Here is a 17,864-nt window from a genome sequence, read left to right as displayed (position 1 = left end):
AATTTTCTGAACCATAGGTTAATATTGGGACAGTTAACATTTTATAAAACTTTAGTTGTATTGAACGTTGTACTTTATTTTTCAAGGTCCTTCGTATTGCTCCACACATTTGTTTAAATGTACACCTTTTATTTATGACGTCTTACTTCTCGGTTACTTTCAGAATAAGTACAAACAGCAAGGTCATAGTAATCATTTATCTGAAGCGAAGAAAGACCCAATGATTCCTATTCCCAAAAGCAGTGATCGGCAAAGATTACGTCATGTAAAATGCAGCCCGCAATACTCAGCAAAGGGGAAGGCAGGAGGGGAGGACACCCAGACTGCTTAACGTTGGCTGAACAAGTGATGGCTAAGGGGAGGGAGAAATGTCGACCATTGCCTCAAAGTACTGTATATCTATACTAATAATAAATCTGTAGCCAAACTTTTTCTGGTAATTTTCGATTTTCCAAAAATAATTGGTGTTAACATGTATAATTAATCATCCTGAAACCGAAAATCGCTTTTTTGAAATTTTTGTTTGTATGTCTGTCTGTCTGGATGTTTGTTACCTTTTCACGCGATAATGGCTGAACCGATTTATATGAAAATTGAAATATAAATTAAGTTCGTTGTAACTTAGATTTTAGGCTACATGGCATTCAAAATACTTTATTTAAAATGGAGGTTATAGGGAAGCTTGAAATAAATAAATCGAAATATCTCCCTTATTATTGATTTTTGTAAAAAATGTTACATAACAAAAGCTTCTTTAAAAATGATTTCCGATACGTTTCATTCCAAGCAAAATTTTGATGGGACCAAATTGCACCAAAAACGGATGTTATCTGAACCAAATGATCACATTTTAATTATTTGCATGTAATAACAATTAAGAAATATGTTAAAGGAATTATCATTGCACCAAATGAGTGATCTCTGTACCAAAATGATCGCATTTGAATTATTTAAATACAATTTAAATTAAGTGACATATTAAACGATTTATCCTTATATCAAACACGAATGTTCCCTGGACCAGATGTCCTATTTTAATTATGTAATTACTTTATATTTATTTCTAACAAGTGCAGCGGAGCGCACGGGTACGGCTAGTGAATTTAATAAGAATTTTGGGCACCGGGAGATATGGTTACATTGCATCTTCATCATTATCCTTTTCATAATCATCGTCATCTAGGAAAGTGACTCCTGTTTACTTTCTAGTTGTAGGCAATGTATAAAATAAAGGGCCACAACAATTGTTTGACGTTGAGTGGGATGCATTTTCAGTATCAACGTAAATTAAAATTCTATTAGTGAGTGTTTTATATTACGAGTCGCAATTTAAATTACAGTCACAAAGCACAATTGTTTTGCAGCGTATTAGCGTACCCTTTCAGTTGGTACAAAAAGTAACATAAATTAATTAAACCTGAATGCATTATCTAAACCCAGTTTCAAAGGGAATTTCACAAATTAATGGAATGTGCATTATATTATAATTACAGCCTGCGCCTATTTTGCAAAAAGGCTTAGCCGTATCTACTACATGACACAACGAGTTTGCTTACTGCAGTTCCGGAATCAATATTCACGTTTAATATTTTCTTGTGGATCATTCAGTAGCGGGAATGGAGTCGCTTTCTACCACGTAGATAGGTTACGACATTTCTTTTCTCTCTTTGAAATCCTTGATTGTCTTAATTCAATCACTGAGTGGAATATTGTTTGGTTATGATTCCATTTTGTGAAACGATTTAGGTCCAGTTGTACGAACACGGAATAAAGTCCTGTTAAAATTAATTCCTTGGTTATACGAGAAATATGTTGTACGAACTTGGAATAGTGCATTATTCGGAGGATAACTTACCAATAAGCTAATCCATGCTTTCAGTAGTTGTTAAATTTCTATCTAGAGAATAAAATATAAAATGGCAGCAGCATTAGACATGAATCTCTGATAGTGATGATGAATTACATATAATGTATTTTTGAGAGTGCAGAAACAAAGAAAATAAGGCATAGACTTTATCTATTAAACGAGTGTAACAATGAAGAATTTCTGGCAAGATTCAGTCTGAAAATGGACACTGCTTAAAACGTGCTGGGATTGATTAATGATTATTGGAACATATAACACACAGGTAACAATAGTTCACAGTTTCATCATTATGAAGAAATTGTAATTTTTTAAATAATTAAAATTAAATTTAAGCAAGTTCATAGCATAATATTACATCAGTATTATGTTTTGCATTATTATAACCTAGCTATAGACTCCCATGCTCTTGTCTTTTGTTTAAAAGTTATGGCATCAGTTTTTGCTTTCTAGCACGTTCTTATAGTCATTCATTATCACAATTAGCTTAAGTGTATCTTCTATCTAATAATTTTGACTTCTAATTTATTTTGATTTACTCATTTCTTTATAATAAAATCTGTACACAAAATAACGATATGTTCAGAAAATAAATTTCAACAATTACTGGTATTCTGAATGTACTTTATAAACAAAACACCATCTAAAATATTGCCAACCTCTGTTACAGTTCGGGTAAACTATGGAATAGATAACCTTGGAATAAACGAACGTCATACAACACGATACTCCATTTATTCTATAGTTAGGCTCCATGAATAGCTATTCCAAGATTTATTCTGCAATCATACAACTGGGCTTTAAAGACATAAATCTCGTGTAGCAACAAGCAGGGTTGCAGCGTACGACTTGCGATCGCAATTGTTTTACCTCTCATGATGATAGAGGAGGCCTAGAAATTGAACGAATATGGAATCCAGGTGCTATGACATTCATGGCCGAGTGCACGAATCTCGGTCAAAATACGCAATGACCATGGGTCAAGATAATATGGTGAAAATAAAACCGCGATCAAAAATACGATTGCAGTGCACCAAAAATGATCCTGGATCACAGAAACCCGTTCTTCTGACCGCTCTCTTCTCCCGGGTGAACTCGGAGATCGCATGTCAATTCTACAAAGGAAAGCATCCACAGAAGATCAAAGATGAAAAAAAAATATTAGCACAGTCTACTATATACAGTCGCGAAGCTTGAGGTGATTTTTTTGCAAATCTCGTGATAAAGCGCTCCAAGCGGTTAGCAACTAGAAACAATAGACTGTCCACGGTCGACTTTGGACTGTGTCGTATTTCCATCGAGTGCTAGCTCGTTGCGTATTTCACATTGATGCTTGTGAAATGTTCGTTATTGGTTGTAATGAAAATGTTAATGGCTAAAATACAATAATTCGAATAATAATATTTTACTACAGACGTAGAAAAATTAAGTTTGTTTTAACGAAATTTATTGATCACGTTTTATTTTCAGTTCTGGTGGGATTATTATTGCTTAGGCCTACTTTTTTTTTTCAAAGGATATGTTTTTAATTATAGCTGTTAATTTTGTTGTTATTTTTATTTGTTGCTTTACTAGAGACGTAGAAAAAGTCTGTTACAATAAAATTTATTGATCACGTTTTATTTCCAATTCTGGTGTGATTATTATTGCTTAACCTCATCCCACTTTGTTAACTACGTAAGCCTACACTACAAGTACCGGTACACGTAAGTTACTCCATTAATTCATATTTCCATTATTATTGTTGTAAAGGGAAATGCAAATTAATATTTATTGGTTTCATAGTTAATTATCGCTATAATCTTGAATGAGTGAAGCGATTATAGTAAATTTCAGTTCGTTTTGCACAAACAAAAATAACATTAACCTATTTGTTGCAGGTATCTTCGAGTTTATGGTGGAATTTAATATACTTCAGTAAAATAATAAATTAACTTTATGCATTTAATATTTCAATAACGGAGGGAAGGTGCTAATTTTTCCAAAAGAACACAACGAAAGTGTAACATATTTTGTCGTCTACTAGGAGAGAGATCTACGATGATGAGGCGATAGTAGCGATCCTAGTGGTGGCCAACTACCCTTGTTTGCATTTTTACTACATATTGAGCTTCGCGACTGTATATAGTAGACTGTGATATTATGTCCAATTGTTGTTACGCGTTTCGATTTTGTTTGACCGGTCTGCTTGATTCGTATGTTTATAAAGCTACAGAAAGATGAAATGAATATGAAGAACAAAAAGAGAACCTCGAAATTTTTAGATCATTTTTTAGAGCTGGTTGGCTTTTAGGCCTATATTCTTGAAAACAAGAAGGCTGACGGGTGTTCTCTAAAAGAAAGACAAGTTACGTGGTGGAAGTTAGCCACGGAATTTAATATCACTTCAGGTCAGTTATATTTATTATGTTTGAAAATTTACATAACATACAACAAATTTTTATGACATCGAATAAGAATTATGATACTTAAAATAGTAAATTTTATTGTTCATAGGCCAGACGGGATTATATAGATTAACAGGAAATTCCAATCTTTCACTCACTTCAATCACTAATCGGTACAGATGCATTATTATAGAGGCCAATCTCCTTATTGGTATGAATGTTACTATCGATATGTATTGTTGTTATAATCGATATAAATATGTTGTCAACTTCTAAATTAACAGTCAGTTTTATATTGTTGACTTGTAGCCTACTTCAAAATGGAAATAACGGCAGCAATAGTAAAATGAATTTCCCTGGACCAAAAATATAATATAAACTGACTAAAATCACATTTAGTAACAAACTATTTAAATCTTTTTTATTGATTTTTTTAAATTTGGTAACATTTAATGCTTATCGAATATCGAATACGAGAAACGATTATCGAACCATTACTTCCGCTGACCCTTTTTGCGTAGGCTATAATGTGTGACGGGTGGCCCCTATAATGCATCTGTTGCATAATAATAATAATAATAATAATAATAATAATAATAATAATAATAATAATAATAATAATAATAACAATAATAATAACAGCAATAAAACGTGGTGCTACAGCCCTTTAAGGGTCAGGCCGACCAACCGGATGCAGACCTCGCATCCACATGCCGAAGTAGAGGTGGACGATTATCCAACCAGAATCGTGGTATCGTGTGACTAGCACGATGATCCCCCCCAGCGTTACAGCTAGCTCTCGTAACCGGATTTCGTTACCTATCGTAGATTCCCAAGTGTATCACGATGCTGGGTGGGCACCGGTCCCATACTTTGGCAGAAATTTCATGAGAAAATTTCTTTCCTCTATGAGGACTCGATTTAATAACACACTATAAAGACATACGAAGGAGTAGAAAAAATATTTTTAAGAATAAACAAATTTTTTTTAAATAAATATTTTTAATAATAAAAAATAGCTTGTGAAACTTGGACTCTCACTTTGAGAGAGGAACAGAGGTTAAGAGTGTTCGAGAATAAGTTGTTTAGGAAAATATTTAAGGCTAAGGGAGATGAAGTTACAGAAGAATGGAGAAAGTTATACAATGCAGAACTGCACGCATTGTATTCTTCATCTGATATAATTATGGACATTAAATCTAGACGTTTGAGATGGGCAGGGCATGTAGCACGTATGGGCGAATCCAGAAATGCATTTAAAGTATTATTTGAAAGACTTGAGGTGAAAGACCTTTGGGGAGGCGGAGACATGAAAGGGAGGATAATATTAAAATAGATTTGAGGGAGGTGGGATATGATGCTAGGGACTGGATTAATCTTGCTCAGGATAGGGACAGATGGCAGGCTTATGTGAGGGCGGCAATGAACCTCCGTGGCCTCTGTAAGTCATTTATAATTAAGTAATAATAAAAAATAAATGCACATTGTTCGATTCATTTGTTCGCATTCAGTGATACACCTGCAAGGGCTACAGATTGAATTATCAGGAATTTGATGAAAATATCGTAGTATAATAATGTTCTTAATATTTAACAAAATGTTAATCCGAATATTTTAGGTAATTCCAGTAGGTATCGATTTAAAGTTCACTAATCTCCTAACCACATTAAATTTTCCGTCGTACTTCAAAAATATATCAATGTGCCATTATTTCACATGTGTAGGCATGAGCTGTTTGTGACAGTTGCTAACAGTTTGATGAACAATACACTATGCACTTTCGGGCGTTTGAAATCTTTGCACCATTCGTTTTCATTGTCTTATTATTTAATCGAACAGAGACAAGTATTCCAACCAGAATTCCCGATAGAAAGTCAATAATCACTCCACCAATAACTCTAAAGTGAATTCCGGGCGATAGTCCTGTTGCATATAGTAAACCTCGAACGACTTTCATTTCAACTAACTACTTACACAGGGACATTATTTTATTTTTAGTAGCATTTTTAATATTAACCTGGCTATACTTTTGTATCAATGTTTGAGAACCGGAAACACTGTTTTCTATCCCCTTTCACGACTGGAGTTCGATGATACTGGCGTAAAATACAAACAAATCACTTTACTAGGTATAGAAGGGAAGAAAAGTAGTTCATCCATTTAAGTAAACTAGGAAATATCGCAATTTTAAGTTTAATAATTTTCATTAGGTTTTTGTTTAATCAAAATACAGTAATGTATTAACAACAAGTGTTTTTACTCACGAACTGAGCTATCCATTCGAACGTATTCATTATGCAGTATATATTATGCTGTCTACAGCACATTAGCGTACAATATAGAGAATGAAGTTAAATTGAAAAACAATCATAACATGGATATTTACACACATTTTTGAAAATGGTGGCCGTTCATTTCGATACAGGCTTTAGTTCTTTTGTGCATATTATGGCACTATAAACTATTGCATCTAATTCCAATTATTTATCAGTTTCGTCCTCCGTACTAGTAACTCATGTTGAAATAATTCTGTACCTACTCTATAAAAGAGTACCTTACGTACTGTAAATTCAATCTTCACTTCTGCCCGACCCGCACAGATAAAATTACTCAGACATGCTATCTACTGTCCGTCCAAGTGGTTATGTCGCAGGGTCGTAGAAAGGGAGGAAATCACGTGACAGTTAATTACTTAACGAGGCCCTTTTATTTAAGTTATTTTAAACAGTTGTATAATATTACGTAGACGTCAAATTCCTAACAGAAATTAATGTTTTCAGAAAAGAACTAAGACAGCCCAGTCACTAGCCTTTACAGAGGGGCGAGTAGAAGCAGGTGGGGGGACTCGGGATGCGATGTACGCAAACGGACGACAGTTCCTATGCGAAAATATGGTTCAATATTGAAAGCTCTTTCGTCACTGAAAAACGCGAACGTATTTCTGGAACGTACTATACTCACTAACTCAGTTTACTATATGTGGCCTAGGTTCTGTGTGGAGGATAGTTGGAACTTCATTAGTAGAAGGGGTGGGAGTGAAGTACATTCATAGACTCAGGTACAATAAAAATTGAAGTAAAAATAAAATGATGTCCCTGTACATGCACACTTACTCTCTGTTTCGTTCTTAAGTTTTGTTTCATTCCTGTACACTATTTCAGACGGTATGGTTTTGTTTTGATCGCTGTACAGTTTCTTTACGTGAAAGCACACTAATTACTGTAGATATTCTTATTTGGAAGTCCTTATTTCGTCTGGGTTGGGACGTCTTCCTCCCTCTGAAGCCACATCGCGTGTTATCGATTGCAGCCGGTGAAGGCTGTCACCCGAGACGCGGGGTTTTACTGTCATAACTCGAGAGACACACCAGCGTAAAAAGTTCACTAGTCTAGAGCCCAACAGGAGATCTGGACAACATCCGGCTTTCTACACCAGAGATCCGAATTCAAATACAGTCATTAGCCGACTACAAATCTAGGTTATTTAGCGTCTGAATGAAATGAAGATGATAATGCCGGTGAAATGAGTCCGGGGTCCAGCACCGAAAGTTACCCAGCATTTGCTCGTATTGGGTTGAGGGAAAACCCCGGAAAAAACCTCAACCAGGTAATTTGCCCCGACCAGGATACACAAATCAATAAATACTCAGAACTGAGCCTGCTACAAACCATACTCAGAATAACAAGAGAAAGAACTTATGAAACTGAGAATATACTAGTTTTTACTCTTACCAAATACGAGTACCGGTATACATTTTGTACAAGAAGGACACTTGAGTATATTCTACTATACTTCCATGTTATGAGTCTGTAATCAAAAATGAGTAGATACTCAAATGTTTTATTCCTATTAACAAGAGTATTTAATAAAAAAATCTAGTATAACTAGGCCTATATAGTCATTTTTATTCTATCATCCATCCTCTCCGGTATGTAAACAGCAACTGTAAAGTGTAAATTGTTAATGTGCGTGTTACGAGTTAATCACATTTTAATCTAATTTGTAATAATTCTATTATTATTATTATTATTATTATTATTATTATTATTATTATTATTATTGTTATTATTATCATTATTCAGGATTGTTTATTTCCAGACGAAGCCAGATTACAGAATGATATGATGAAGGATGGATCAATTTTATTTTATTGGGTTATTTTACGACGCTGTATCAACATCGAGGTTATTTAGCGGCTGAATGAAATGAAGGTGATAATGCCGGTGAAATGAGTCCGGGGTCCAGCACCGAAAGTTACCCAGCATTTGCTCGTATTAGGTTGAGGAAAAACCCCGGAAAAAACCTCAACTAGGTAACTTGCCCCAACCGGGATTCGAACCTGGGCCACCTGGTTTTGCAGCCAGACGCGCTGACCGTTACTCCACAGGTGATGAAGGATGGATAAAACAGAAAAATTCTCTCTGCCACCTGGACTCGAACCCGGGTCTTCAGCTCTACGTGCTGAACTTTAACCACTAAGCCACACCGGATTCTATTTCCGATGCCGGATCGAGTACTGAGAGATAGACCTTAAACTGAAAGGATTCAATCCGGCATCGGAACTGAAATTCGGTGTGACTCAGTGCATAAAGCGTTAGCACGTGCAGCTGAAAACCCGGGTTCGAGTACCGGTGCCAGAGAGAATTTTTCTCTGTTCTATCCATACTTCATCATATGGTAACGCAAAATTCGTGCCGGAAAAATCATATGTACTTCGGTACATCATAATAGGTAATATAATATAAGACAGATCACAGAAACTTAAAGATTTGAAACAACAAATTATATTGTATTAATAAAATTCATACATAAAAATCGAAATAATTTTGAATTGTATTCTGATAGTTATGAAACAAAAGGTATGAATTCTTTAAGATTGTTTGAACCAAAATGTAACACTGTTACAGTATTTAATCATAGTAGTAATTTAGGCCCAAGAATATATAACAAATTTATATTTAAATATTCTAATCTTGTCAATTCTAATAGTTCTATTAAATTTAAAAAGTTATGTATGGATTTTATAAAAATTGAAAAATTGTAAATTTAAATTTATATACTATAATTGCACAGTAGACATAAGACAAATTGTATTGTATAATTATTAATTTCAATTCAGGAATCCGCCCCTGAGCACGAGTTCTACTCTTTCAGGGGCGAGCTAAAGTTTTTCTGTATATATTATATTTTATGTTACAATTATTAGCAAAATAAATAAATAAATAAATAAATAAATAAATAAATAAATAAATAAATAAATAAATAAATAAATAAATAAACAAATAAACAAATAAATAAACAAATAAACAAATAAACAAACAAATAAACAAACAAACAAACAAATAAATAAATAAACAAATAAATAAATAAATAAATAATGTTCTTAATATTATGAAAGCTGTCAAACTTTAGTATAGAATTCCGGAAGTAACTGGAAAAAATATGAAGCATGTAGTAAAGAAGAATTTGTGAAAGAATAAATTTTCTGGGAACGAAATACCTAGAAACATATTTTCGTGAAACTTCCGAAATAGGATTGATCTTCTTTCTCACAACTGCTTTCTCCTTACACTAAGAACATAAAAATATAGAAGAATACAGTCGGAACTGATTCTCTATTAAGGGTCACTTCGTGGTTCAAGTAAAATGATACTTGCTACTCGACATGCTGTTTGTGGAACGACAGTCGCTAGTACTACACAGCGCGCCGCTGTTACGTCACCCATGCTGCACGATCGCTCTCTTATTCTAGTCATAGACCATGTCTTCTCTCTCGCACAGAGTAACAACATAAGATAGCAGCGCCGCTGTATACATGCCACATATGAAATGACCACCTAGTAATATGATCTTCTGTCGACTGAACTAAATCGTAAACATAAATATGTACAGATTCCCTCCATAGTTTATAAGCAAATCTTGTTCAGTAATTCTGTGGCCGGAAGGAAGAAGGTCTTAAGTAAAAATTTTATACTTTTCAGGAGGGAAGTAGAAAGATTGAAATTGGTGTCAATTATAGGGTTGCTATTAATTAAAAGGTTTTCCTGGATATTATTTGTTTATATTTCTTCTAAAATAGGTAATGTTGCTCATTTAACAATTTTCTTGATTATTTCCAAAAATAGCCGCACTTAAGCCCTTTTAAGACTACAACCCCAACTGAGTAGAAGGGACTATTTAAACATAAGACCTTTTTCATGTCAAAATAAATGAGAAATGTAAATTATTACGAATGCAAAATGGGTCTTATACAATTTTAGGACTGTTTACCCTGATGCTTAAAGTTTTAAAAGGAAAGGGCATCAGTATGTGATAAAATGGCTTAAATACAAGTTAGACCTTTTTAATAGGGAAGCATGGAAAGTAACATGTGATGTTTGTAAGGAATAAAGTATTAAATATTCTTAAGTCCTTTATTCTATGTGTGCTCGATTCATAAAGTACTTAGGACATTTGGTAACGCTCTATAAATTCAGTCAGGAGCCTTATTTGACTTTAACCATTTTACCAGATTGTAGAGAATTGTTTCCGCTTTCAGAATATATGCAAATCTCATTTTTACAAAAAAATTGATTTAAGACCTTTTTCCTCCTGGCCACAGAATTATGAATAGACCGACGAAAGAGAGAAAGATAAATGTAGATGGGCATAGACGACATCAAAATAGCCTGTACTATTGTTATGAGAGGTACAAAATCGTCTACTTTCATGAAAATCTATAAATTCATTGCAGCGAGTCCTTGGTTGTAGATTACAATAAAATTGTTTTGTGTGGTGGTGTCAGCTTTCCTAACCACGCTACCTGGAAATAGCCCCAACTGTATTTTGTTTAGGCTAAATATTTACAAGGACATCATTTATACAAACCTCCCATTTCCTGCCTCGCTGAAATAGTTGAAAACATTCTAGCTACGCAGTTAATTGCGTAAAATACAGCAAACAAACGAAATAATGTACACTTTGACTTAACTACTTAAAAGCGATGAGATTTAGTAACGAAAATGTTGTAAATTCATAGAGCAAACAAATGAAGCTCACTCACCATGGTAACAGGGCTGATGGAGCCGAAGCTGCGGATGTAGAGCTCGCAGTACACCGTGGTGGCGTTATCTGCAAACAGAGAATATTAATACTGTAGCTGCCCGCACCCAACGTGTGCACTTTTTGTGGTTCGAGCATTCGTGGCCACTCAGCCCGAGCCCAATGAATGGCGAAATGTTAATACACGCACCGGAGCACCGATTTGGAAAGACAAAAAGCATAAAGTGTGTTGCTGAAATGTTCTCTGACATCTCTGCGCTCAAATGTGTCTCAATTTTGCATGTCATATTAGTTAACGACAAATTCAACTTCAGGGTTGTTCAGGGATTGTGAGAAAAATTACAGCTTACTATCTACGGAAAGCTAGTCGTTCACTGCAGCTACAGTTTTCACACCTGAATGCATATAGACTATTAGATGAGGGACACAAAAGCAGCTCCAAAACATTCATTAGAATGACGAATGTTAGATTACCTTAGACGAGTATAAACGACGAGACTTTATGATATGAAATTTGTAACAAGGTTTGAAAGCAACATAATAATAGGAAACTTGTAATGTGGTATGAAAATAACATACACACAAAATATGGAAAACTTTTAATGAGGTGTGAAAGTAGTACAGACACTATATTTCATAATAGGAAATTTGTGAAGGGTTTGAAAGTAATACACACAACAGATTTCATAATAGGAAACATGTAATGTAGTACAAAAGTAACATAGACACAATATTCTATGATATGGAACTTGTAATATGGTTTGAAATCAACATAAATACAAGATTTCATAATAGGAAACTTGTAATATTGTATGAAAATAACATACATACAAGATACATAAAACTTGTAATGAGGTGTGAAAGTAATATAGACACTATATTTCATAATGGGAAACTTGTCATATTGTATCAAAATAAGATACACACAAGATATATAAAACTTGTAATGAGGTGTGAAAGTAATGTAGACACTATATTTCATAATAGGAAACTTGTCATATTGTATGAAAATAAGATACACACAAGATATATAAAACCTATAATGAGGTGTGAAAGTAATGTAGACACTATATTTCATAATAGGAAACTTGTCATATTGTATCAAAATAAGATACACACAAGATATATAAAACTTGTAATGAGGTGTGAAAGTAATATAGACACTATATTTCATAATAGGAAACTTGTAATATTGTATCAAAATAAGATACACAGAAGATATATAAAACTTGTAATGAGGTGTGAAAGTAATGTAGACACTATATTTCATAATAGGAAACTTGTAATATTGTATCAAAATAAGATACACACAAGATATATAAAACTTGTAATGAGGTGTGAAAGTAATATAGACACTATATTTCATAACAGGAAACTTGTCATATTGTATCAAAATAAGATACACACAAGATATATAAAACTTGTAATGAGGTGTGAAAGTAATATAGACACTATATTTCATAATAGGAAACTTGTCATATTGTATGAAAATAAGATACACACAAGATATATAAAACTTGTAATGAGGTGTGAAAGTAATATAGACACTATATTTCATAATAGGAAACTTGTAATATTGTATCAAAATAAGATACACACAAGATATATAAAACTTGTAATGAGGTGTGAAAGTAATATAGACACTATATTTCATAATAGGAAACTTTTAATGGGTGTGAAAGTAATACAGACACATTATTTCGTAATAGGAAACATGTAATGTAGTACAAAAGTAACACAGACACAACATTTTATGATGTGAAACTTGTAACATGGTTTGAAAGCAACATAAATACAAGCTTCATAATAGGAAGCTTGTAATGTGGTATGAAAGCAATAGAAAAAATATTTTACGATAGGAAACTTATATTTGTTTTATTTTACGTCGCTTTATCAACTGCTATGGTTATCTAGACTGAAGTGAAGGTGATATTGCAAGCGAGGTGAGTCCGGTGTCTAGTATTTAAAGTTTTTTAGTTGGTTATTTAACGACCTTTATCAACTAGTGGGTTATTTAGCGTCGATTGAATTGGTGATAGTGAGATGATATTTTGTGAGATGGGACCGATGATTCGCCATAGATTATCTAACATTTGCCTTACGGTTGGAGAAAATTTCGGGGGGGAAAAACCAACCAGGTTATCAGCCCAAGAAGGAATCGAACCCACGTCAAAGCGCAACTCCCGATCGTCGAAAGTTTCCCAGGATTTGCTCTTAATGGGTTAAGGGAAAAACCCCGAAAAAACCTCAACCAAGTAAATTGTTCCAATCAGGATTTGAACCCAGTCCTGCTTGTTTCACAGTCAGGAATGCTAACCGTTACTCCACAACAGTTGACTGTGTCACAGTTACATTTTTTTTTGTTAAAAACTAGTACTTTCCGTCTTAGTTCCTATACAGTGTCAGGAATGCATGAATTTTATTTTATAACAAGCATTACCTAACTTACATTTAAACAAATCCATAGGTGCAAGCGATTCGAAACTAGGAGCTCTGGATTAAAGCTCAAACACGCTGTGCATGACATAATGCAACACACTGTAGTCAACGACTTTTCATCATGATGATGTAAACTCTGCTATTTCGCCATAAAAATAAAAAAAAAATGGATTTCAAAAAGAAGCCGGCTTACCGCAGCTTAGTTTGAAACACATGTAATTCCAGTACTCAGTGACGTCAATTAAATCGTATCGATATAGGAAACATAACAAACAAAAATTCATCTACCGAACTGAGTCCTGGAAATCAAAATCTATTTGCCGCCTTAAAACTAATTGATGTAAATATGAAATATTTAGAAGGTTCAAAGGTTAGTTAAACATTATCACTAAATTAATACTATTATATTACAAGTAATTCATTCATTCATTCATTCATTCATTCATTCATTCATTCATTCATTCATTCATTCATTCATTCATTCATTCATTCAATTTATTCCATAGATCTTACATGAGCAATGAAGCTTTAAGATGTAGAACAAGTCAAAATTTTACAATATTACAATTAGGGCTACAATTTTTATAAATTTTTACAGTTTTAAAATTTAGTAATTTTCTACAATTTTTTAAATTTTTTGCAATTTTTTACAATATTTTGGCGAGATGTAGTGAGATGAGGTAAGGTCCGAGGATTCGCCAAAAGATTACCCGGCATTTGCCTTTTGGTTGGGGAAAACCTCGGAAAAACCCAACCAGGTGAATATAGATAATATATGCTAAAAAGTAGTAAACAATTCCGTCACGATGCGGAATGGAAGGCATAACGAAAAGATTATAAAGCCAAAATTCTGACTCTGAGCTACTCTGTAGTCTTGCGGACACTCACCAAAGTAAAGATGTCTACCGCCTGAGACATTTCAAACTTATTATAACGGGCAGTTTATTGCTACAATAAAAATGCTAAAAAGAAATGATTTAGTGTTTATTAGTGCAAATCTATTAAAACTTAACTGTTTAAAAACATACTTTCTTCTGAGATCTTCCCGGGCAAGCGCAAATCTGCTTTTCTCAAACTTAGGTAAATTCATCCGGACATTTTTCGTTGGGCTCACTTTACATTCACCTTCAAAATAAGTAGATCTTTTCAATGAAGCTTTTTAAATTAACACTTTATGAACATTTTTCATATGCGAATTGAAATAAGTGACAGACACAGTCAATCCTTGAACAAGCCAACAAAGAGATGCAATCACACGTCCTAAATTAATCCGCATACCTAAATTAATCCTGATTCATAATGATAATGTAGTAGGCCAATAGTATCTCTATTGTAACAGCTATCTTGCTGTTTGACATTTCCATTGAATTCGAAATAATGTACGTAGCGAAGTAAACAAAATCGCTGAGAAGGGAATCAGGACTGTACGGCGGATATTAGCACTTCCTAATAGTGCTGCGCATGATTAGGTAGTCTCCGGAGCAGGAGAGTCTTCAAGCACGAGAGTCACGTGGTGAACTAGCGTCACTTCCATTCCAGGATTGCTCTCCATCTGATGGGGATACAGTGACTGTGCCAAGTTAACATTTCAGTTCAGCAAACAGCGTCGGTCGATGTTGGCTGATGATACTTTCTTTGCACACAGAGCGAATAACTCTTCACATTTCGACAAGAGACAGTTTCCTAAGCGTGTCGTCACGCCGAACTACCATCGCAGTCAAATCACGTAGCATTCACTGCCAGAGCCCTCTGTACTGCTGAATGTCTTGGCGCTTTGAACGAAGTCGTAACAATGCTTGCAAACGAGCTAGCGTAGCTTCTAGATTCTAAAGACGAATGTCTGAGATCAGTTCTTAAGGCGAGGAAATTTTCTGAAAATGTAATATAGGAATATACAGGATGATGATGTTGTTTAGCAGAGGTCTGCATCGGAGTTTTCGCTCGAGCGCCAAGTAGTTCATAGCATAATCCGATAGGTAGCGCACATGCATGATGGGTAAAATTGTCACGAGCGATAAATCCTCGAACGGCATAAGCCGAGCGTAAGACATTCGTTCTTGTTACAGTGACGAACTGTGTAGTAACATCATAGATGTTTATCATTTCAAAACTTTGCAGTGTTTAACCTCTCCATAGTACAACTACAAAACTTCCTTTAAAATGTAATATAAATGTTGTAGGTAAATGTTTTATTTTTTTCCACACAGGAGTGATTTTGTTTTTGCCACATCTGATAGATGTCATTGGATGTAAATGTAATTATTATAAACGGAGAACACAATCACGATAATGCAAGAACTGTATCAAGTTTTCTAGTAATAATAATAATAATTTTATTTATTTATTTTATTTATTTATTTATTTAATGTGCTGTACAACAGCCAGTGGGCAATTACAGTTCAGCACAAATATAACAAAAACATAAAACAAAAATAATTATTACACATAAATATAATTACAATTAATTACAATAATGACGATGAATGGATAACTAAGAATACTATGAGACAATGTTAATTGAGTATAATGCCTAAAATAATACATAAATGATAAATCGTTGCCAAGAGCAAACAAAGTCTATACATTGAAGGGATCGAATTCGCAGCCATGCATGTTGGCATTTTTAATGCATCTGGAGACTGGTGAAAGAAATTTCGAATTTCTAATATAGAAAAGTTTGTGGGCTCTCATATCTTTTGTTGGAATACGTAAGGTAATATTGTTTAAGAAAGAGTCACAGGATATATCACCTTTGAGGACTTTACAAAAGAACAGATAATCTAGCTCAAGGCGTCTAGCATATAGATTTTGACAATTAAAATATTCACATTTTCTCTCATAACTATACCCGGAATTAATGGGCAAAAATCTGAATGAACATAAGGATATAAATTTTCTTTGTATATTTTCTAATTTAGCCGAGTCCGTAGTTGTAATCGAGTTCCAAACTACAGATGCATATTCGAGTTTCGATCGCACCAATGTATAGTATAGCATTAAAAGAGAATCGGGCGTGGAAAAAGAATAAGTTATTGACCGTATTATTCCTAGCATTCTGATTGCGTGATTGTAAATGTAATCAACGTGACTATGAAAATACAATTTACTGTCAAAGAATATTCCCAAATCTTTTACGCAATCCATTCTGTTAATTAGTACATTATTTAGATAATAATTAAATTTCAGTGAAGAAGTTTTTCTAGAAAAGGTTATTACATTAGTTTTGGATACGTTAATTTTCATACCATTGTCTTCCGACCATTTAGCGACTGAATTAATGTCACATTGAAGTGATTGACAGTCAGTACTACTTTTGATTGTACGAAAAAATTTTAAATCGTCTGCAAATAATAAACAGTCAGAACTTATTCTTTTACATATATCATCTATGAATATAATAAGTAGGAGAGGTCCTAAAGTAGATCCCTGCGGGACTCCGCAAATTTTTATTATAAGAATAAGAGTGTATATTAAACAGTCTTACACATGAAACTCTATTACTTAAATAATTTTCGAACCACTTTACGTAGCTTACAGAAAGGCCAATATTTCCTAACTTATGAAGAAGGATATAGTGCTGAACTACATCAAAAGCTTTGCTGAAATCAAAATATATTGAATCAGTTTGTCTCTGCGTTTCAATTATTGGTACAATTTGATTTAGATATGTGACCAGGTTAGTGGCAGTGGATTTAGTTTTAGTAAATCCATGTTGTGAAGAACTGAGCTTGTTTTTCACATAAAACGATATATGTCTGTGAATAATGGTTTCAAAAATTTTTGAAAAGTTATTTAGGATCGAGATAGGTCTGTAGTTTCTGACATTTCTTTTTCCGTTTTTAAATATAGGAATAATTGCAGCTTGTTTCCATAGTGAGGGAAATTCACCATTTTTCAAACTAATATTAAATATGTGGGCTAAAAGAGGAATAAATATATTAGAGCATCCTTTAATTATAAAATTTGGAATACCGTCAGTGCCAGTTGTTTTTGTTGGTTTCAGTTTTTTAATTGCTTTACGCACGTCATCATGTGTTACTTTAGGAATAGGTAATGAGTCTGTTATATTCGTAATAATGTTTTCATATGTATGGCTGTGTTTAGTCTGAACAGATTTGAAGTGATCAGCAAAA

At 33.7% G+C, this 17,864-nt stretch overlaps 1 protein-coding gene across 1 annotated transcript in view; it reads right to left on the bottom strand.

The window, feature by feature from the left end:
* Window positions 1-17,864, bottom strand: part of LOC138695114 (glycine receptor subunit alpha-3-like) — a 599,107-nt gene that overhangs the window by 320,169 nt on the left and 261,074 nt on the right. Inside the window, exon 2 of the mRNA XM_069819519.1 lies at window positions 11,294-11,361. Coding sequence (XP_069675620.1) covers window positions 11,294-11,361 — 68 coding nt within the window. The remainder of the gene's footprint in view (window positions 1-11,293; window positions 11,362-17,864) is intronic.

This window comes from Periplaneta americana, chromosome 2, assembly GCF_040183065.1.
Source record: "Periplaneta americana isolate PAMFEO1 chromosome 2, P.americana_PAMFEO1_priV1, whole genome shotgun sequence".
NCBI lineage: Eukaryota > Metazoa > Arthropoda > Insecta > Blattodea > Blattidae > Periplaneta > Periplaneta americana.
Note: the sequence above shows the minus strand (reverse complement) of the source record. Positions and strands in the feature narration are given on the sequence as shown.